Source organism: Ictidomys tridecemlineatus, chromosome 6 (genome assembly GCF_052094955.1).
Source record: "Ictidomys tridecemlineatus isolate mIctTri1 chromosome 6, mIctTri1.hap1, whole genome shotgun sequence".
Classification (NCBI taxonomy): Eukaryota; Metazoa; Chordata; class Mammalia; order Rodentia; family Sciuridae; genus Ictidomys; species Ictidomys tridecemlineatus.
Window position 1 is genome coordinate 124,301,113 of NC_135482.1, and position 24,324 is coordinate 124,325,436.

Genomic DNA, 24,324 nt, shown 5'->3' on the forward strand with positions numbered 1-24,324 from the left:
CACCTATTGAAGAGTGCTATATTTTTCATTCAGATTCAAAGAATGCGTGAACTTTCAGAGAGTTTGGAGTTCTTGAACTTATGATGTGTATAAATTATAATGTAAGCAATTACATAGTATATACCATATAATACACATTTTCCATATTAGCTATGGGACAAATGAACCATATTCCTGGGGTTGGGTAATTATTGTATTTTATTTCTTTATAATTTCTTTTTATTCTGTAAGTTTTGAGGTGTACAAGTGTGTGTGTGTGTGTCCTCACTTTGTGGATGGATTAGAAAAATATATATTTATGTACTTTCATTTAATTGCTTTCTTTTGCATGTGTTTATGATTTAGCCTTGTTTTGACATAGGTGGGATATAATTATATATAGGTTTAAACTGTTTTAATCTTACATTAGTTTGTTTGTTTGTATATTGGTTTTTGTCCTTAATCCCATTTCTTTAGTTTCTCCCCATCCCAATACCAAATTTTCCTGCTCTCTCTCCTCTGTTGTGTTTTAGTTTTAGTTAATTTTAGTTAATTTTTTTGTAACTCCTTCTTTATGGTCCTTGAGGACAGAACTTCAACTTCATGCCTCTAAGACAGGATAAAGGCTCTCACATGGGGGTGTTCTGGTGGCCAGCATGGAGGTGGCAGGAGCAGCCCACAGAGCCCGGGGAGTCACTAACTCTAAGGGAGAATTTATCCAACCAGAGGGCTGAAAGTCCAGGGAGGGAGCAGAGGCCTCGCGGGGGTGACTGAGCCCCTGGCGGCAAGTTCCTGGTCAAAGCCCAGGCCAGGTCTCTGTTTAAGGCAGAGCACCAAGGGTGGCAGGAACCCTGCGCTGTCCAGAATTCTGAATGCTTTTGTCATAATTGACCTCAACAAAGTTCCAGGACATTCAGCTGGAAGGTGGTTGGCCATACAGTGGTTTTTGGAGCAGAGATGAGGGCTCTCTGAAGCTCTAGCAATGTCTTCGTGGTTTAGAGGCCTAGGCTTCGGCTTGGGCCAGTCCTTGGGTCAGGAGGGAGGCAGCTTGGCTTCCCCCACTGGCCAAGTCTCCAGCTGCACTATAGATATGCCTGTGGAGGTCTCCAAAGCTGTGGAAGCCGGTTCACTTCGTTGTCGGAGAAAGAAAATTGAAGCCACAGAATCAAGGTGGAGATCCGAGAATACAAGACTTGAAAAGTATTGTACTGATCTGGAAAGAAAGGATGAAGCATCACAGTTTCAAATAAACCTTCAATCTACAAGTTACGAAAATCAGCTGCAACAGAAACAGGTAGAAATCAGCCATTTTCAAGCAAGGCAGATGGCAGTACAGAAGCAGTTGTTGAGCACGCACTCAGCTGCTCAATCAGTACCTTCAGGAGTGGGTGGTGTACCAGCAACCAAAGCACCTTGTTCATTTGGTTATGGACTCAGTGAAATCTGCAAACTACAACATACTATTAAGGTCCTGGAACAAAACCGCAGTCAAGACATGGATCATCACCAACATGAAATGTCCATTTTGCAGAATGCACATCAACAGAAATTGGCGGAGTTAAATCACCAGCATCAACAAGAGTCAAATGACTATGAAGGACGGATTGCAGAACTTGAAAAGCTGTTACACCAAGGTGACTCAAGAGTTACAGTAAGTGATGAGTCTCATGTCTGGGAGATGCAAAACATGATTCAGGTTCTACAAAGTGAAAAACTAGAGTCCATAAAAAGAATCAGAGAACTTGAGGATACAATAAAAGACATAAAGAAAAAATTATCTTCTGCAGAACACGACAGAGATGTCCTGAAGGGAGAAAAAGAGCATATCAGTGTAGAAAAGCAACAAATAACTGAAGAGTGTGAAAACTTGAAACTGGAATGCAGTAAATTGCAGCCTTCTGTGATGGAGGAGAGTGATCCTGTGGCAGAAAAGGGAACAATTCCTCCACAGAGTTCATCAGTGGGAGAAGTGTTCAGACTACCACAAGCCCTGTCTGATACTCATAATGAAAGAATGAAACTGAGTAGTTTAAGGCAGGATACCAGTCTTGCTGAAGACAATCTGAAACTTCAAATGCACGTGCAAGTTTTAGAACAAGAGAAGTCATTATTAAGACAAGAAAAGGAAGAACTTCAGATATCACTTTGCAAACTTAGCTGGGAATGTGAAGTCCTTAAAAGTAAGGCTTCAAATGACATGAATTTAAATGTACAAATACATGAGTTAACACTGAACTTGGAGGCTAAGGAGCAAGAACTGAATGAGAGTATTAATGAAAAGGAAATGCTGATAGCTCAGTTAGAAGAACTGAAAAACGAGCACCAGGAAGATACAAAGCACATGAATTTGACAATAGATAAGCTATCAAAACAGCAAAATGAAGGAGATGGTCTAATCAAGAAGTTGAAACAAGATCTAGAGGATGAAAAAGAGAGAGTTCAACAACTTGAGGAGGATAATATGGACATGACTAAAGAGTTGCATGTACAGAAAGAAAAGTTAACTGAGAGTGCACTGAACCTCCGTGATTTGCATTTAACCAAGCAGAAGCTTGAAGATAAAGTCAAAGATTTAGTAGGTCAGCTAAGTCAGTCACAGAAAAGTAGTTTAAACATCCAGCAGGAAAACCTGAAACTTAAGGATCATATTAGCCAAAAGGAGGAGGAATTATGTACAGTTCGGAACAAGTTAAGACATGCTGTTAATGAAGACTCTAACAGAAATTTTAAGGATGACTTGCTTAAAGAAAGGGAAGTCGAAATTACAAACTTGAAGCAAAATCTTGCAGAAGTAGAACAGCTCAATGAAAATTTAAAAAAAGTTGCTTCTGATTTCAAAATGGAAAATGACAAGTTGATTTCAGCATGTGAAGATATAAGGCATCAGTTGGAAGAATCTATTGCTGGTAACAACCAAATTTCTCTAGAAAAAGACACTATTATGGAGACGCTGAAAAGAGAGAAAGTACAGATAGAAGTAGAACTGTGTCAGGCCAAAAAGAGACTGTTGGAAGAAGCAAACAGTTACAGGCAGACAATTCAGGAACTCTCAAATGTATGTAATTGGAATACCTCTGCCTTACAGCTGGAACAGGAGCGTGTAGTGCAACTCAGTCAAGAGAAAGACTTTGAAATAGCAGGACTCAAAAAGAATATTGAGCAAATGGCTACTGATCAGAAAGAAACTAAGGAAATGTTGGCATCTCATTTAGAAGAAGAGAAGCAATTGATGCAACTTATAAATGAGAAAGAAGTTTTTATTGACCAACTCAAACAAGAAAATTCAGCACTGCAAAAGGATTTAGATAAGTGTTCTCAGGCCTTAAAACAAAATGAAACTTTAAGGCAGACCATAGAGGCAAAAGACAGAAGTTTCAGCTCCATGAAAGAAGAAAACACTCATCTGCAAGAAGAATTGGAAAGAATTAGGGAACAGCAGAATCGAGTTGTAGCTGTGGCTGAGCCTAAAACCCTTGATAGTATCACAGAACTAGAATCTGAGGTCTCTCAACTGAATATCATCAAGAATCATCTGGAAGAGGAAGTTACACATCATCAAAAGGTCATTGAAGATCAAAACCAGAGTCACATGCAACTACTTTATTCACTACAGGAGCAGAAGGAGGAAATGGATAAATTTAAATACCAGTATGAGCAGATGAAGGCTGCACATACTCAACTGTTTTTTCAAAAAGACAAGGAAATTAAGAATTTGCAGAAAACCATTGAACAAATAAAAGCCCAGGGGCATGAAGAGAGACAGGATATTGAAACAGAGAATGCTGATAGTTTTCCAGAAACAAAAGTGAAAAGCCTTAATACAGAAAATGGGAGTGAAAACCATGCCATCTGTAAAGCCAAAATGGAAAATTTTGTGAAAAGAGTCAAAGAACGAATACTTGAGATTAAACTTCAGAATTCAAAGAATATGTCTTTAACCAGACAGTTAGATCAGCTGTCGAAAGATGAGGTTGAGAAACTCACTCAAATTATCCAGCAGAAAGACATGGAGAGAGGAGCTCTTCATGCTAGAATGTCTCTAGTTTCATACTCCTAGGATGTCCTTGACGTCCACCAGCAACTTCAGACCTGCATTATGGAAAAGAGAACAAGGATTTGCATTTTGAATGGGAAGATCCAAAAGTGACCCCAACATAACTTTGAGACCAGCTGAGCAAACTAGGCTTAAAAGTTCTTTTTCAGGACTTTCGGTTCAATTTCTGGAAAGAGAATCTCATCCAGCTATTCTACAAAGAAAAATTTCTGATCATACCATGAAACTTTTAGACTCACCAGGAAGGAGAAAGCCAGGTGTAAAAGTACCAGGAAGTTGTAAATATGGAACACAATTCAGCCATTCTTGGCTCCCCATTTGGAAGCTGTGACTCTTATTAACCCAGCTGGACTTGGTTGGGCCTGGTGGACCTGGGCATCTTCATTTGAACTGTACACTATTGCCAATACCCCTTGACAACAGCCCTAGAGTTGTACTAAAGGACCTTTGAAGGCAATAGATAATATTTAAGCCAGAGATAATTTAGTACTTTACAGAGTCCATAAACTCAAGGTACTTTTTCCTTTTGGAAAAAAGTCATATATTGATAGAAAAAAGATAAAGAAAAAAAACCCTGATATATAGAGCTACCTATTTTTTTGTTTTTGTTTTTATTTTTGTTTTTGTTTTCTTGATGTAGCACTTGCAATTGTTCTTTGTTTCTGTAGCATTTTTGGTTTATTAAATTTTGTTCTGATGTTATGAGGTAATCATATGCAGTAATCAATTCTTAAATAATTTGATTGTGAATCAAAGCAGTATCAGTGAACTTATATAGCTCAATCTCTTTTTTATAATATTTGTTGAGTTTAATTGTATTAAAATAAAAATGATACATTTAAATATCAGAAAAGAAAAAAAATCCAACCCATATGATAAAGATATATCTCCAAAGTTTGAGTATATGAAAAGAAAATATGATGTGAATTCTTTATCAAAGAAAACATTGTACAACTACTAAAAGAAAATTACAGTTGGAGGGCCCAAACATGAAATTTAGTGGATTAATTTTAAGATTATTTTAATCAAAATATTATGAACCTATCAATTTAACTATTTTCAATTGTCTAAAAAGTAACTTCAGGTTAAATTCAATTTTCTAGGTGTTAAATATGTCCATAATGAAAATAGTTTTTACACGTTAAGTTTGAGTCAAACCAAAAGACTTACTACATACATCAATCATTTCCAATGAAAAGTTAATTTGTAAAAATGTATCATTAAAATCTGGACTGTTTATCTAAACACTTCTCTGGGTTGACAAAAAGTATTTTAAATTAATCTTTTTCATTTTTGTAAATTAAGATAAAACATGAATCAAGAGTTTCCAGCTTGAGTTGGGCGAAATTGGAGAGAAAGCAGATTATGTGGAATTGCTTCTCTGAAACCTGTAGTTTTAGAGCCATTAAAGAACATTTTTATTAAAATTAATTTAATAAAATTTAATGTGAGATCTATTTTTAAATATAAATTATATTATAATTAAACATAAATTAATTTTTATTACATTTAATTTACATTCATTTTATTAATTAACTTTGTTAGTTTTGTTTCATTTAATTTAAATTTATTTTTTGATGTAGCACTTAAAATTTAATTAGCATTGTTTTTCATTTAATAAAGTTAATTTATATTAAATTGTAACATAATTTATATTTTAAAATTTATTAAATTTTATTTAAATTAATTTAATAAATGTAAATAAATTAATTGAATCTTAAAAAATGTAACATAAATCAGATTATTTAATATTCATTACATCCTTTAATATAAATTTTCATACAATAAATTTCAATGAAAATGTTCTTAGTGGTTTTGGTAGCCACAGGTATCAGAAAGGTATTTGCTGTATGGTCTGCTTTTTTCTCTTCTGCGATTTCACCTAGTATGAGTTGGAAACTTTTGATTTGTTTTTTTTTTCTTAATTTACCAGAATCAAAAAGAGAAGACAAAATACATGGTAGCTATAAATATTTATAAGATTTTATTTCTTTTTTCTTTTTAAAATTTTCTCAGTTTCAACTTTTTCTTTCTTTACACATGATAATCAAAATATCCCTAACATAGAAAAGAAGGAAAGAGTACTAAAAGCTGTGAGAGAAAAAACCATCAGGTCTCATTTAGGAGGAAGCCACTAAGGCTCACTTCTGGCTTCTGAACTCAGATCCTAAAGAAGAGCAAGGCCCAGAATGAGATAATCAAAGAAAGCTCTTAAAGAAAAAATTTATCAGTTAAGATTTTTAAATCCAGCAAAGCTCTTTCAAAGTTGATGCAGAAAGAAAAGCTTTACCTGACAGGGATAAGCTAAAAGAATTTATGATCACCAAAGTAGCACTACAAAGATACTCAAAAAGAAACTGCACTAAGATGTACCCAAAAAGAACTCCCAAAGCTCCTAAATAGATGATGACCATGAGAAGAGCAACCAAGTAAATGAATATTAAGACAGAATTAAATGTAGAAAACAAACCAAAATATTATAAAACTATAAATACATATCTATAATAACCCTGAATGCATCTGTTCTCAACTCCCCAGTTAAAAGCCACAGATAAATGGATTGGATAAAAAAAAAAAAAGAAAGATCCAACTAAAGGTAAAAGGTTATAAGTTTCAAATGTCATTTTCTAATTCTAGTGAGCAAATTAGAAAGTGAATTCTTTGTATATTACTGGTAGAATCTCTATGAAGGCTTTCAGCAGTACTTCTTTCACTGTCTATTTTTGAAATGTTATGAGATAACCATATGCAGTAATCAATTCTTAAATACTTTGATTGTGAATCAGAGCAGTATCAGTGAACCATACAGCTCAACCTCTTTTTTATAATATTTGTTAAATTTGAAACACAATGTGGGACTACAGCTTAAATGTTCTTGTGTATAGCCATAACAGTGACTGGTACAGAGTTAGCACACAATCAATTCTTGGAGAAGCATAGAATGACATACATGGAAAAGATGACTAATTTATATTAAGCACCATTGATCCATTCTCTCTTTTAAAGAAAATATTCTGGGACGGCAAACAAAGGTTGGCCTTTCTTTAGCCTCTAGTCCAGAAGTTTTGACTTTGGAAGATCTCAGTAGAATATTAAGACCTATTTTCAGTTTTAGAAATCATTAGATTATTTAATTGGCACTCAATAAATTTCATTTTTTAGTGCATAGACTGAATTACCTCCACATCCTTTGTGGTAGTGTAAGAAGCATGGTCCTCTCTTTGAAAGCATGCTTCATTTCTTAGTTTTGGTCAGTAACTCGGAAACAGTCTGTTTCAGCAAGTCAGTGTTTCAGAATTGTTTTATATAATGGTTACATGTAGCTGTATCTTTGGGAATCCTTCTTGACCCAGAAAGGCATTGCCTTTCTGACCTTTTCCTGCCATATCTCCTAGTGGTATATATCTGTAGAGCCAACTTTGATCAAGATGATATAGGGTTTTGTCTATGTGGTACCCCTTGGAAATGTCTCTCTTATTTTTATCACTTACCCCTGTTAGAAAATATTTCCTGTTAGAGATGGAAGTTCGTTTTGAATCTTTAAGGTTTTCAGGAGTACCCACTAAGACTGCAAGATCCCCTGGGAAGTTTAATACTCAGTAGTGTGCAGATAAACCAGCTCCTCACAGGCCAGTAGGGAGTGTTAACAATGCCAATTTCCTGGGTATAAACATGTCTTCCAAGGCTGATTACTAGCTACCAAAAATTGAAAGTTTGCTTGTAAAATCCCTGAATATTGAACAATTATCTCTCACAAGCTGGTACAGTTTGGCTCCAGCATGCCACCGGCTTAATTCTTTATCAGCCAACTGCCTGAGGAGAATAATGACAGTTAGCTAATAGCAAGGATTTTGAGAAACAAGACAATGGAATGTGAATAGGAAGAGAGGTGAAAGAAAAGAAAAGGGAAGGGAGGACTGAGAACACAGACTAGATGATGTCATGCTGTCTCTGGGAAATGTAGTTGCCTAGAGTTGTACCAGTTGCAGGTGTGCAGGGCTCTTCTTGAACTGGGAGCTTGGTTTGATCAAAGAATTGGAGAGAAGTCTGTCTTCAATGAGATGATGCCCCTGGGTTCATGTGTAGGGGCCTCCTTTCTTATATCCATTGTATTTCAGAAAAAATAAAACCTGCCACTTGATATTGCATTCTTCCAGAAGTAATGCTTCCATTGATAACAAGATGATCTGAAATTGTCAAATACAACTAAAAGTAATCAGGAACCACCTCCTTAAGACAAACAAATCAGCAAGTTTATGATTTTAGGGAAACCCTATTTTCATTAACCTTTTGGGCAATTCAAGGAGAATGGCATCTCTATAAACTATGAAAATTGTGGGATTTTTAGACTTTTAAACTAAGGTTAAAAATAGAAATATCAACTTCCTTTCACTCTCTAGGAAAGGCCTAACCATTGAGAAATTTATTTTCAAATTATCAGCAGGAATATTTTAGCTCTCTTCTCTCATGCCAAGCTTTAACACCATTATTCTAAATGTTGCCACATTCCCAGCACATATATTTGAGCATTATGATAAATACATAGAAAGGCAATCTTAGACAAATTTATTAAGGCAATTTGTATTATATAAGGAAAGTAAGTTAACTTAGGATTATACCTACTACAAATTGAGGTGTCAAATCCCATGAATAGGTTCATATTCAATGGCTCTATTATTTTTACAATGCGGAACTTATTTGGTGCATTTATGTGTATAGTCAACACATTACGATGACCAAATGCCGCAGTCTGGCTGGGCAGAATTCAGGAGCCACTTGTCAAAACAAACGAAATTTATTTTTAGAACACACACACCTCACCACACAGCTTCTCAGGAAAATCCTCAGAGCCCAACTGCCACCACCGGCTTCCCACAAGCCTCTCCACCTCCCCCACTCCTCCTGCTCTTGAGGCTGATTGGCTAGGTCGTGTGGGCAGAGCCAAAAAAAGTCCCCCAATGAGCAGCTCCGTGGTCTGAAAGGGGGGGGTAACAGCCCAATGAGCATCACCGCAGAGGAGCCAATCATTTGGCAGCTAGAAGTTTGCTGGGGCCCCTTGGGCTGTGGCTCTCAACATCTCCCCCTCTCTGTTTAAACAAAAAGCATGTGGCTTAGGGACTGTGCCTGCCTTAGGTTGTCCACTACTACATATGGTCCTTACCCGTTATCGGATGAGCTGACCTCAAGGTGTCTGCATATACCTTACACAGAGGACTTATAACATGTGAAATGTTTTAAGAGTTTTCATCATCAATTTTCTGTTTTTAAACCTAATTCATGTGAGTGAACTTTTTGAGGCTATAGAACAAAAAGAAAAATCTTGTCCTATGGCTGTCCCCTACTTCTGCATGTGTGTAACATTGTGTAGCAGTTTAAAATTATTTATAAGCTACAAATTTTGAGGGCTAGCAACATCAATGTTTAAGATTATTGTTCAAATGCAAAAAAAAAGTTATATTGATATTCACAAAAAATGATTTTCACATCACTGTTGTTTTTGATAAATTATTACTAATATTAAGTTTTGACATAAAGATTTCAGGAAGGTAGTGTTTGGTATTGACAATAAGTACTCTCCCCTCCCTACCTCTATGGTGCTAAGGATTGAACCCAGGGTTGCACCATGGGAAGCAAGTACACTACCATTGAGTTATATCCCAGCAGAATAATAAATGGTTTTAAAGTTACTATAAATTGTCTGTAATTGTAATGATAAATGCTGACAACTGCATAGTCATACTATGATATTTTGTCCTATAGTTCCACTTTTCCTTGTCATTTTCTGAGTTCATACTCTTGCTATGTTATCAAGTGGTTACTCTGGTGTTCTTGAGCTGGAACACCGAATGATGAAAGGGGGATCTGCCAATTTTTAAACATAGAAAAGATAGGATAGAATGGTTTGTGAGAATTAGGATGATTAGATGATGACATAAGATCTGTGGATATGCACATGATTTGCTTGTGTCCCTGTTCCCGTCTTTGTCTTCTAGTTGGAATTGAAAGCAGCCAGAAGATTTTCCTCATATATGAACTTTTTGTCTGGTTGTTTGAGTCTTCTAGTAAATTGTTTAATGTCATGTGACCTCAACACAGTTGAAAAAATATTCCAAGTTTTCACCTTTGACTTACAGAGGCAAGATTTATTTATTAAATGTGTTGTTTGTAACAACCTGGTAGATTCTAAGGGTATTAAACTAAAAAAGATTCATAATACAAAATAGTGATTATTTTGATAGGTAATATGTACTTTGAGAGGTGGACTAAATGCATATAATAAAATTTGGGTCTTTTGGCATGTTTGTTTAAAAAAGTGAATAAATTATATCAAATTTCTGCAAGTAGGGAGGAACTATGATTTCCAAGGTACTGAAGTTTTTCCTAACTTATTCCTTCATTTGTTTCTTATCATGTTGTCCTTTTTTCTTTTTCTTTTTAATTTTGGCTGCTGGTTTGAGTGGAATTGATCTGGGGTGAGGGAGAAGGAGGGATAGAACAATATTCATGTCTTGAAAATGAAGATTGCAGGTGACCCTAGCAATGTGGGTGTGGAGCGGGTGGTGAAGCAGGAGGGGGGCAACATGTTCAGAGAAAAGAGCAGCAAAAAATGAATTGAATGAAATGCAGAAGCAAGAAAATAAAAAAGCCTTTGACTTATTTGATGCTGTTTGCTCTGGGACCATAGATGTGAAAGAATTTAAGGTTGTATCACGGGCCTTAGGATTTGAACCAAAGATAGAAGTAGTTAAACAAATGATAGCTGAAATGGACAAAGAAGGAATTGGCACCATTAGTTTTGAAAACTTTTTTTGCCATTATCAGTGTAAAAAGGAGTGAGAAAGATGTAAAAGAAGAAATATTGAAGGCTTTCAAATTATTTGATCATGATGATACTGGGAGGATAACACTAAGTAATATCAGGAGAGCAGCCAAGGAGCTCAGGGAGAATTCAACAGATGATGAACTGCAGGAAATGCTTGATGAAGCTGATTGTGATGAGGATGGGGAAATAAATGAGGAATAATTTTGGAGAATGATGAAGATGACCGATTTTTAATACTGTTCTGTCTCTGGGAAGTTGTCAATAAATTCACATTTGTTATATGATTCAGTAATGTAAGATCTGAATGGATCCATTTTCAATTTTTAGTTCGTGTATACAGATTGGTCTCTTGATGTTTATCTGTGTGAAAAGTTACATTGTTTCTACCAATATTGTTATATCTGCCATACAAAGAAACACAACATGACAGCTTCCTTGAGCCATGAATGTAAGAGCAGTGTTAATTCCAATTGCTTTTTTTAAAGTCCAGGTTCCACAGACTTAGATTTTTTTTGAAGTTTATTGCAGTTGGCCCCACATCCAATTGAATTTGGCAAACAAACCATTAGTTTCTCTATTATTATTGTGTGACTTAAAAAGTTGATTAACATTGTCTTTTTAATTACTTCTTCAAATATGTAAAAAAAATTAGAACTGGCTGAAATCTAAAAAAAAAGAAAAGAAAATGAAGATTGCATTGTGTGATTATTTCCACAAGGTGACTTAGTTTGGGATTCCTGGAAGTGGACTCAGATTGAGATTCCTGAGTAAGTGGTTTATTATTAAAGTCTTAAGGATAAAAGGGCAAAGCCAAACTGCAGAATCAGGCAAAATCCTTTTGAGGATAGCAAACCTTCCAAGGGAAGTCTCAGATCAGAGCAATTGGAGGTAAAAGCATGCCTCAATACGGCTGCTTGGGAAGGAGAAAACTAGATCTGAGAGGATCGGGGCAGAACATTAACTGTGTCTACTATGCAATGTTCCAGAGAAAAAGAAGAAATATGAATGGTTAACAAATATATGAAAAAATGTTCAACATCCCTAATGATTAGAGAAATGAAAATCAAATAGAAAAAAAATGTCAAAATACACTTTGAAATTCAAAAACAAGCAAATACTATGCTGAGATTTCACATCACTCCAAACAGAATGGGAATTATCAATACTACAAGTAACAATAAATGTTAGTGGGATATGGAAAACAGGCTACACTCATACATTGTTGGTGAGACTCCAATTAGTGCAGCCACTCTGGAAAACAGTAGGAAGAGTCCTTAAAAAACTAGGAATGGAACTACTATTTGATCTAGTTAGTCCACTCTTCAACTTTTACCCAAAGGTGTTAAAATTGGCAAACTACATTGACCAAGTTACATCAATGTTTATAGCAGTACATTTCACTTACCCAAGCTATGGAAACAACATAGATGCCCTTTAGCATTGAAATTGTGGTATATATACACAATGGAATGTTAATCAGCCATAAAGAACAATTACTTTATGACATTTGCCAGTAAATGGATGGATCTAGAGAGTATCATGCTAAGTGAAACAAGCCAATTCCAAAAAACCTAAGGTTGAATGTTCTGATATGTGGATGCTAACCTACAATAATGGGATGGGGAAGAAAGAAGTGCATTGCATTAGACAAAGGGGAATGAAGTGAAGGGAGGGAGAGATGGGAATGGAAAAGACACTGGAATGAATCTGATGTAACTTTCCTATGTACAGATATGGACACACCATAGTGAATCTCATCATCGTGTACATGCACAAGACCAGGATCCTAATTAGAATAGGACATATTCCATGCTTGTTTAAATATATCAAAATGGATTCTACTGTCATGTGTAACTAAAAAGAACATATAAAAATAAAAAATCAAAACATTTACGATTTGTGGACTTATGACAATTGTGCCTTGATAAAACATGTCAGCATAAGAAAAGTACTAGGTAATCTCAAATTCCATTCCAAAATGCTTTTAACAATGTATACATACACCAATAGTGTTTAGAACTTCAGGTTTTCTACACCTTACCAGGTTCAGTAAAAAATTTAAGAGTTGAGTCTTGTCTTCTCTATTGTTATTGTGTACTTCCATGGTATCTCTTTATGGAGAACATGTAAGTTAAGGATTTTATCTTTAATACTAAAGATGCTTTTTGTATTGTGTCAGATTAGTCATAATCAAGTGAAAATATGAATCTGCTTAGTTTCCATATTAAAGCTGTCATGGTGGAAAGCATTTTTACTATTAAAAGTGTGTTCTTTTCCATATTGGTTCTCCATTCATATAAATAATAACTGACTATAAAAGTCTGCAAGTGATGAGAATTTTGTCTCAGTTTTGGTTTTGCATATTACTTTTTTTAAACTTGGCTCTTGAGAATTATAAATATGTAATCAGAGAAGGATAATTTCCATTGTTTTTCACCTTTTTTCGAGGAGTATCTGGTGTCTAGGAATTGTCATCTTCTATGACTATAGCCTCTGCTCTCTTGCCATTAAACAGGTATCAAGCTGTTGGTGCAATGAAACCTGAAAGAATTCTCAGCCAAATTTAAATAGTACTATTTCCTTTTCTTGAATATATTCATATATTTAAACAACCTTGAATTAGGGGTCTATCTATCTATTAATAATATGTATTTATCTACTGAATTTTATAATTTTTGGTCCTCTAGCTGTTTTGATAATTGAGAGTAAACTATGGAAACATGAAGATAGCAGATGCTTAAGAAAAGAATCTCATAAAACATTGAAATTTCAATAGTTAACACTTACCTCTATTTCTTTTGTTAATTTTTCATGTCTCCTCTTTTATTCTTCAAGAAAACACGTTTTTTCAATAATAGATTCTTTTACAGTTATAATTTATTCTTTAGCTTTGAAATGTTTTCATATTTCAAAGTATATGTACTAAATGTGAAATACACAAGTCAAAAAATCATTGTCCCTATAAATCTTCAACTTTCAGTATTGCCATATTTTAAGAAAACTGGATAAATTAAATTTTAATTATGATACATAGAATTAGATTAATACTTCTATAGGTATACTAGATACATAACTGTTATTCAAACAAAGCTTCCTTACTTTGAAAACTCAGAAGTGAAAACAAATTAAGAGAAAGGAAAGTGGAATTTATGGTGGCATTTGCCTGGCAATAATGCAAAGTATACTTAATAGCAAAAGAAAAAAAATTGTATTTTAAGTTTATACTTTTAATTGACTATTCTTTGAAGAATAGTAAGAGAAATACAAAGATGCTTAAGGAGTAGTTCTTAATTCAGATTCTTTGCATAACCGCATTAATCATACCAAATTGATTTAAATTGTTCTAGATGCATTAGCATAGAAGCTAGAGCCTCAGCCTTTTTCTGAATTATTCTTTGTGCAACAAATGGATTAATTGTTCACTATGATTTTGTTTGACTATATATTTTTAGAAATCCACAATGTTTTTGTAAATATTTCCTTTATGCATTTGCGCATTTGAGATAGTTGTATAACTTATATACTTATCTATGTTCTTAAAAATTGTGTTCTTAAAAATTCTTAAAAATAGTTTCTGAATTTAGTAAAATAGCATCTTATTAAGTTAATGGTAAATATACTATTTAATATATATTTAGAATTAGGATAAAATTAGGATAAAAGCCATCCTAGGGACAGCAGGTATGAGCTACTAAAAGTTTAGGGAGCACATTTCTAATCCAGTGTTGCTAGGTACCAAGAAGCCTGACTTCCTAGATCAATTAGTGCTATAGCATTTGATAATTCCAGTCTGTGTTCCTCAGCTTTGTATTTCCACTTAATACAAAAGATACCTTTGGTAGAGTGAGCAAAAATATCCACTCCCAGCAGTGTCATACTTTTGGACATGAGTCACAAAGTATAACAGGACATAAGTCCATAAAAGTCTTACAGAGATCAATATATCTATCATTGCTCCTTATGGTCCCTGTCCTTCTTTTGAGGACTCTGTCATAAATTTTGCTTTGGAGAAGTTAACACTAGTCTACCTGAGAACTTCACAATGTCTTCTTCTTGAATAAACATCTCTTCTTTTCACAACACTGTATGACCCTGAGAACAGTGTGAAAATCTCAAATCTCAGTCCTATCTAAAGGTGAGCTGCTCCCATGAACATATAGTCATCCTCATAGATATGTGGAGAGTCCTCATAAGCATCTAACCAAATCATGCTGTTTAGATATGAACATGGAACATTACAAAAGCTTCATTCATTTTGAGACTCCTCCCTCATACTAATAAATCAAAAGACAGAAATCCCATTTCATACAATGAAAATTATGAACAATTATTGCTTAATCTTCTGCAGATACAGCGTTTTGTAAGACAGTAGGTATTGTAGGAACATTACCAAAGTGACTGCTATAAAAGAGACATAGAGAAAAGACAGAAAAATTAACTTCCTGTAGTCATTGCTTCATTGCTTAAAACAAAATCTAGTGACTTTAAACCAATGGATCATTTTCACTATCCACTGATTCAACTGTATGATGCTTCTGCTGATCTGGCATAAGCTCACTCATGTAGCTGCATTTACCTGGTAGGTTAGCTGGGGGCAATGTATTTTGATATTTAAAATGCACCATATGCCTGTAGGGTTAAATCACTCCACGTGGGCTTTTGTCCTCCAGACTCTTAGACCTGGCTTCTTCATATAGTAACAGAAGCAGTCTAAGGAGCCCAGCTTCACAATCCTTTATGTCCCACTGGTTAAAACCAGTCAAATGGAATGGGATCTACAGAAAAGTGTATCTGGGAAGGTGTGATTCCTTGCAGGCCATTAATGTAGCAATCTACCATGGAAGCTCCCTACTAGGGCTGTTACTTAAAATCCTCTTAAAATCCTTCTAATACTTGAGTGCTGGTATTCTTTAACAAATTTTCTTTTCTACTGACTCCATAACTTATCTTTTTTTTTTTGACCATGATTATTGTATTTTTTTTTAATTTTTTATTTTTTTTATTGGTTGTTCACAACATTACAAAGCTCTTGACATATCATATTTCATACATTAGATTGAAGTGGGTTATGAACTCCCAATTTTACCCCAAATGCAGATTGCAGAATCACGTCGGTTATACATCCACAATTTTACATAATGCCCAATTAGTAATTGTTGTACTCTGCTACCTTTCCTATCCCCTACTATCCCCCCTCCCCTCCCCTCCCCTCCCTTCTTCTCTCTCTACCCCATCTACTGTAATTCATTACTCTCCTTGTTTATTTTCCCATTCCCCTCACAACCTCTTATATGTAATTTTGTATAGCAATGAGGGTCTCCCTTCATTTCCATGCAATTTCCCTTTTCTCTCCCTTTCCCTCCCATCTCATGACTCTGTTAAATGTTAGTCTTTTCTTCCTGCTCTTCCTCCTTGCTCTGTTCATAGTTGCTCTCATTATATCAAAGAAGACATTTGGTATTTGTTTTTTAGGGATTGACTAGCTTCACTAAGCATAATCTGCTCTAGTGCCATCCATTTCCCTGCAAATTCTATGATTTTGTCATTTTTATTGCTGCATAGTACTCCATTGTGTATAGATGCCACATTTTTTTATCCATTCATCTATTGAAGGGCATCTGGGTTGGTTCCACAGTCTAGCTATTGTGAATTGTGCTGCTATGAACATCGATATGGCAGCATCCCTGTAGCATGCTCTTTTAAGGTCTTCAGGGAATAGTCCGAGGAGGGCAATAGCAGGGTCAAGTGGTGGTTCCATTCCCAGCTTTCCCAGGAATCTCCAAACTGCTTTCCAAATTGGCCGCACCAATTTGAAGTCCCACCAGCAATGTACAAGAGTACCCTTTTCTCCACATCCTCACCAGCACTTGTTGTTGTTTGACTTCATAGTGGCTGCCAATCTTACTGGAGTGAGATGGTATCTTAGGGTGGTTTTGATTTGCATTTCTCTGACTGCTAGAGATGGTGAGCATTTTTTCATGTACTTATTGATTGATTGTATGTCCTCCTCTGAGAAGTGTCTGTTCAGATCCTTGGCCCATTTGTTGATTGCACTTCTAATCAACTCTGAATGTGTTATCAAACAAAATGTTCAAATTTCTTAAGAGTTAGAAAAAGAACCACTATTTTCTGGTTTCTATACCATTTGTATACCATCTTCTGGTTTTTATATTATTTCCATCAGCAAGACAAGAAGATGCCCAAAAGTATACATATATTAACAATCTGGACACCAGTCAACAGTATGAACAAAACAGCAAACATCACCAAAGAAAAGGTAAGACGGAAAGAAATGCCTAACTTTATTCCATTTTACAAGTTGCTACTGTTTATACAATACTCTGATAATTTATGGAGCAGTTGAATAGGTAAAATAATAATAATTGAACTGTTAAAGGCATTGACTATACCTCTTGTGATTAGTTTTAGTATATACCTTTTCTTCCATCATTTTTTAAAAACATCAATTCCAGTTCAAGTTTGTAAGTTGTTGTGAAAATAAATGTGATTTGGAAAAATGTGTGTGCCTAGGCAACTAGAGGTGTGGTCAAACTGTGATCATCAGGTGGGTCACTTTGGACTAAGGAGTTTAGAGCTATGACCAAGGCTAGCACCTTTTACTATAAAAAAGTCAGAGTAGCCCTCTGAACAATTATGCTGATGCCAAACAAGATGCTGCTCTGTGAATAGGTGGCAAAATGCTTCAGAGCTTTTCCATCAGGGTAGTCAAATGTGGAACTTCACTCATGCACAGAGATGATTTTTTGTTGTTGTTAAATTAGGACAATAAAATCAATTGACCATAAAACAAATAAACAAAAATTAGGCCAATAGCAGAGTTATTTTTAGGTTACTTATTTCAGTTTTTCATCTTAATGGGCTGGTATACAAAATAGAACAGAAAATGTACCATATGCTACAGTAAATGCTCAAATCCTTATAGCTCTCATGAAAATAAATGATCTATATCTTGAGTTTTCCATTCAAATGAAACTAAACCTAAAAATATTCTGACATATTTATCAGTTAACAGAAAATAAAAATATCTACATATTATTGTTTTTTTTTTATTTATTTATTTATTTTTTTATTGGTTGTTCAAAACATTACAAAGCTATTGACATATCATGTTTCATACATTAGATTCAAATTGATTATGAACTCCCATTTTTACCCCAAATACAGATTGCAGAATCACATCTGTTACATATCCACATTTTTACATAATGCTCTATTAGTATCTGTTGTATTCTGCTTCCTTTCCTATCCTCTACTATCCCCCCCCTCCCCTCCCATCTTGTCTCTCTACCCCATCTACTGTATTTCACTTCTCTCCTTGTTTATTTACCCATTCCCCTCGAAACCTCTTATGAGTGCTTTAGTATAACAATGAGCATCTCCCTCCATTACCATGCAATTTCTCTTTTCTCTCCCTTTCCCTCCCACCTATTGTATCTGTTTAATGTTGATCTTTCCTTCCTGTTCTTCCTCCCTGCTCTGATCCTGGTTATTCTCATTATATCAAAGAAGACATTTGGTATTTGTTTTTTAGGGATTGGCTAGCTTCACTAAGTATAATCTGCTCTAGTGCCATCCATTTCCCTGCAAAATCCATGATTTTGTCATTTTTTAGTGCTGCGTAATATTCCATGGTGTATAAATGCCACATTTTTTTTATCCATTCATCTATTGAAGGGCATCTGGGTTGGTTCCACAGTCTAGCAATTGTGAATTGTGCCGCTATGAACATCGATGTGGCAGTATCCCTGTAATAAGCTCTTTTAAGGTCTTCAGGGAATAGTCCGAGAAGGGCAATAGCTGGGTCAAATGGTGGTTCCATTCCCAGCTTTCCCAGGAATCTCCATACTGCTTTCCAAATTGGCTGCACTAGTTTGCAGTCCCACCAGCAATGTACAAGAGTACCCTTTTCCCCACATCCTCGCCAGCACTTGTTGTTGTTTGAGTTCATAATGGCTGCCAATCTTACTGGAGTGAGATGGTATCTTAGGGTGGTTTTGATTTGCATTTCTCTAACTGTTAGAGAAGGTGAACATTTTTTCATATATTTGTTGATTGATTGTATGTCCTCCTCTGAGAAGTGTCTATTTAGGTCTTTGGCCCATTTGTTGATTGGGTTATTTGTTTTCTTATTGTTTAATTTTTTGAGTTCTTTGTATACTCTGGATATTAGGGCTCTATCTGAAGTGTGAGGAGTAAAAATTTGTTCCCATGATGTAGGCTCCCTATTTACCTCTCTTATTGTTTCTCTTGCTGAGAAAAAACTTTTCAGTTTAAGTAAGTCCCATTTGTTGATTCTTGTTATTAACTCTTGTGCTATAGGTGTCCTGTTAAGGAATTTGGAACCCGACCCCACAATATGTAGATCGGAGCCAACTTTTTCCTCTATCAGGCGCAGAGTCTCTGTTTTGATATCTAGTTCCTTTATCCACTTTGAGTTAACTTTTGTGCATGGCGAGAGGAGGAGATTCAGATTCATTTTGTTGCAAATGGATTTCCAGTTTTCCCAGCACCATTTGTTGAAGATGCTATCCTTCCTCCATTGCATGCTTTTAGCTCCTTTATCAAATATAAGGTAGTTGTAGCTTTGTGGATTAGTCTCTGTGTCCTCTATTCTGTACCATTGGTCCACCCGTCTGTTTTGGTACCAGTACCATGCTGTCTTTGTTACTATTGCTCTGTAATATAGTTTGAAATCTGGTATCGCTATACCGCCTGATTCACACTTCCTGCTTAGAATTGCTTTTGCTATTCTGGGCCTTTTATTTTTCCATATGAATTTCCTGGTTGCTTTATCTATTTCTACAAGAAATGCCGTTGGGATTTTGATTGGGATTGCATTAAACCTATAGAGAACTTTTGGTAATATCGCCATTTTGATGATGTTAGTTCTGCCTATCCATGAACAGGGTATATTTTTCCATCTTCTAAGATCTTCTTCTACTTCTCTCTTTAGGGTTTTGTAGTTTTCATTGTATAGATCTTTCACCTCTTTTGTTAGGTTGATTCCCAAGTATTTTATTTTCTTTGAGGATATTGTGAATGGAGTGTTTTTCCTCATTTCCATTTCAGAAGTTTTGTCGCTGATATACAGAAATGCCTTTGATTTATGCGTATTAATTTTATATCCTGCTACTTTGCTGAATTCATTTATTAGTTCTAGTAGTTTTTTTGTGGACTCTTTTGGTTCTTCTAGGTATAGAATCATGTCGTCCGCAAAAAGTGATAATTTAAGTTCTTCTTTTCCTATTTTTATGCTTTTAATTTCTTTCGTCTGTCTAATTGCTCTGGCCAGTGTTTCGAGAACTATATTGAATAGAAGTGGTGATAGAGGGCATCCCTGTCTTGTTCCAGATTTTAGGGGAATGCCTCTAATTTTTCTCCATTCAGAATGATGCTAGCCTGAGGCTTGGCATAAATAGCTTTTACAATGTCGAGGTAAGATCCTGTTATCCCTAGTTTTTCTAGTGTTTTGAACATAAAGGGATGCTGTACTTTGTCGAAAGCTTTTTCTGCGTCTATTGAGATGATCATATGGTTCTTATCTTTAAGTCGATTGATGTGGTGAATAACATTTATTGATTTCCGTATATTGAACCATCCTTGCATCCCAGGGATGAATCCTACTTGATCATGGTGTACAATTTTTTTGATGTGCCTTTGTATCCGATTCGCCAGAATTTTATTGAGGATTTTTGCATCTAAGTTCATCAGGGATATTGGTCTGTAGTTTTCTTTCTTTGAGGTGTCTTTGTCTGGTTTCGGAATCAGGGTGATGTTGGCCTCATAGAATGAATTTGGCAGAGCTCCCTCTTTTTCTATTTCCTGAAATAACTTGAAAAGTATTGGTATTAATTCTTCTTTAAAGGTTTTGTAAAACTCCGCTGTATACCCATCCGGTCCTGGGCTTTTCTTGTTTGGAAGTCTTTTGATTGCTTCTTCTATTTCATCTATTGATATTGGTCTGTTTAAGTTGTGGGTATCCTCCTGACTCAGTCTGGGCAAATCATATGACTTAAGGAATTTATCGATGTCTTCACTATCCTCTATTTTATTGGAATATAGGTTTTCAAAATAATTTCTAATTGTCTTCTGTATTTCTGTTGTGTCTGTTGTAATATTGCCTTTTTCATCCCGTATGTTAGTAATTTGAGTTCTCTCTCTTCTTCTCTTCGTTAGCATGGCTAGGGGTCTGTCAATCTTATTTATTTTTTCAAAGAACCAACTTTTAGTTTTGTTAATTTTTTCAATAGTTTCTTTTGTTTCAATTTCATTGATTTCCGCTCTGATTTTAATTATTTCTTGCCTTCTGCTACATTTGCTGTTGTTTTGCTCTTCCTTTTCTAGGGCTTTGAGATGGAGTGTGAGCTCATTTATTTGTTGGTTTTTCCTTTTTTTGAGGTATGACCTCCAGGCGATGAATTTCCCTCTTAAAACTGCTTTCATTGTGTCCCATAGATTCCGATATGTTGTGTCTGTGTTTTCATTTATCTCTAAGAATTTTTTAATTTCCTTCTTTATGTCTTCTGTAACCCATTGATCATTCAGTAACATATTGTTCATTTTCCATGTGATGTAGGATTTTTCCTTCCTTCTTTTATCATTGATTTCCATTTTCATTGCATTATGATCAGATAAAATGCATGGTATTATCTCCACCCCTGTATATTTACTGAGGGATGCCCTATGACATAATATATGGTCTATTTTTGAGAAGGATCCATGTGCTGTTGAAAAAAAAGTATAGCCACTTGATGTTGGATGATATATTCTATATATGTCAGTTAAGTCTAGGTTGTTGATTGTGATATTGAGTTCTATAGTTTCTTTATTCAACTTTTGTTTGGAAAATCTGTCCAATGGTGAGAGAGGTGTGTTGAAGTCACCCATAATTATTGTATTGTGGTCTATTTGATTCTTGAACTTGATGAGAATTTCTTTCATGAACATCACAGCCCCATTATTTGGTGCATATATATTGATGATTGTTATGTCTTGTTGGTGAATGGTTCCTTTTAACAGTATATAATGCCCTTCCTTATCCCTTTTGATTAATTTAGTCTTGAAGTCGATTTTATTCGATATGAGGATGGCCACACCTGCCTGCTTGCGAGGTCCGTGTGCGTGGTATATTTTTTCCCAACCTTTCACCTTCAGCCTGTGTATGTCTTTTCCAATCAGATGCGTCTCCTGGAGGCAGCATATTGTTGGGTTTGTTTTTTTAATCCATGTTACCAGCCTATGTCGCTTTATTGGAGAGTTTAAGCCATTAACGTTTAGAGTTACTATTGATGTATGGTTTGTACTTCCAGTCATGTTTGATTATTTATCTTCTTTTAGTTTGTTTCTCCTAGCTTAGCTTTCCCCCGCCCTCTGGCTTTATAGAGGCACTTCCCACTGATGGTTTTGGTTATTGTTTTTCATTTCTTCCTCATGTAATGTTTTGCTCAAGACGCTTTGCAATGCTGGTTTTCTGGCTACGAATTCTTTTAGTTTTTGTTTATCCTGAAAGATTTTTATTTCGTTGTCGTACCTGAAGCTTAATTTTGCTGGATACAAAATTCTTGGTTGGCAACCATTGTCTTTCAGTGTTTGAAATACGTTGTTCCAGGATCTTCTCGCTTTTAGCGTCTGTGATGAAAAATCCGTTGTTAACCTTATTGGTTTACCCCTAAATGTAATCTGCCTCTTTTCTCTTGTAGCTTTTAATATTTTCTCTTTGTTCTGTATGTTGGATATCTTCATAACAATGTGTCTTGGAGTTGGTCTACTGTGATTTTGTGTGCTCGGTGTCCTGTATGCATCTACAATTTGTATATCTGTTTCCTTTTTTATTTCTGGAAAGTTTTCTATAATTATTTCATTCAGCAGGTTACTCATTCCCTTGGTATTAATCTCTGTGCCTTCTTCTATCCCGATGACTCTCAAATTTGGTTTTTTTATATTATCCCAAATCTCTTGGATGTTTTTCTCGTGATTTTTTACCAGCCTATCTGAGTTGGCTAGACTCCTTTCAAGATGATATATTTTGTCTTCATTATCTGACGTTCTGGCTTCTACTTGTTCCACTCTGTTGGTGATACTCTCGATAGAGTTTTTAATTTGGTTTACCGTTTCCTTCATTTCCAGAATTACATTTTGATTTTTTTTAATAATCTCTATTTCCTGATAAAGATGCTTAACTTCTTCTTTTATCTGTTTCTGTAATTCACTTTCAATGTGATCTTTAAGATTCTTTTCCATCTGTCTAAGGTGTTCCTTGAGTTCTTTATATGGCCATTTTTCTGATGACTCTAAGTCCTCCTGAATATTTAGGCTGTCCTTCATTGTTTGTACTCCTTTTCTTCCTTGCTTTTTTATGCTCATGTTACTTCTTGTTCTGTTTGACTGCTGAGTTATTGTTTATTCTTATAAATTTATTGGATGCTTGGGAGGAGAGATAATAGAAGGGAAGGGAAGAAGTCACTAAAGAGGATGAGTGTAGGCAGGTAGAGTTCAGGAAAGGGGAAGTAAGAAAATTGAAAAGAAATGAAAAGACAGAAGAAAAAAGTGAAAAGAAAGAAAGAAAAGAACAAAAAATTAAGACTTTAAAACAAAAAAAAATTATAGTGATAATAAAAAATGAAAATTAAAGTTTAAAAGATAATAGTAACCATAATAGAATAAAAAGAATTTAAAAAATTGAAACCATTAATAAGAAAGTTAAAGAACAACAACTAATCAACATCAAAAAGTAAAAAAAAAAAATAAAATAAAAAAATAAAAATAAAAATAAAAAAATAAAAAGATAAAAAAATAGAAAAATTTAAAAAAGTACTAATAATAATCATTGAAAAATAATAATAATAATAAATGCAGTCATAGAGCTCGGTTAACTTCTCTTCCAGTAGGTGGAGCTATGCCCACTGGGCCAGGCTTCTTTTCTTGATAGGTAGGAACCAATCACTGTGCCTCAGCTCTTCTTCCCAGACTGTGTGGGTCTCCAATCCCGAGTACTTAGAGTCTTCTCTTGTGGTTCCTCAATCCAGGCCCCGCTCACCTGTGACGCTTACCACACTACTAGCTACACGCTGGGTCTGCTGCTCCTGGGAGCTCTGTTTTCATGGATGCCTGGCCACACCCTTTCTGTTTGCCTCCCTCAGACCCCAAGTTTGTATGGCTTGGGGCTGAGGGCCCCAGCGAACTTGTTTGCCCTCAGGTAGTGACTCCCCTGGTATCTGGTGCAAGGGACCTCTGTTGTCAGCACTGGTGGAAAGCAATAGCTGTGAGTTCTGCTCTGCAGGTCCCACGTCCCTCCTGATTCCCTGGGTCCGGCTATGGTGCTCAGTTGGTTTTTACCTCTGTGAGTTCAGGTGGGACTAGTTATTTCAGTGGGATCGTTAGTGCTGAGACAGGAGAAGCAGGCGAACCAGAGCTTGCATGCCACTGATTCGTGCTCAGTGTGTGTTTT

The 24,324-nt window shown here is 35.4% G+C and overlaps 1 protein-coding gene across 1 annotated transcript; it reads left to right on the forward strand.

Annotated features, from left to right (window-relative positions):
- The first annotated feature begins 953 nt into the window (after positions 1 to 953).
- LOC101977798 (thyroid receptor-interacting protein 11) lies at positions 954 to 4,126 on the forward strand. Its single transcript, XM_040281482.2, is given in 1 exon segment — positions 954 to 4,126. A coding segment is annotated over 1 exon segment (3,165 nt). The 5' UTR covers positions 954 to 961.
- Positions 4,127 to 24,324: the final 20,198 nt, after the last annotated feature.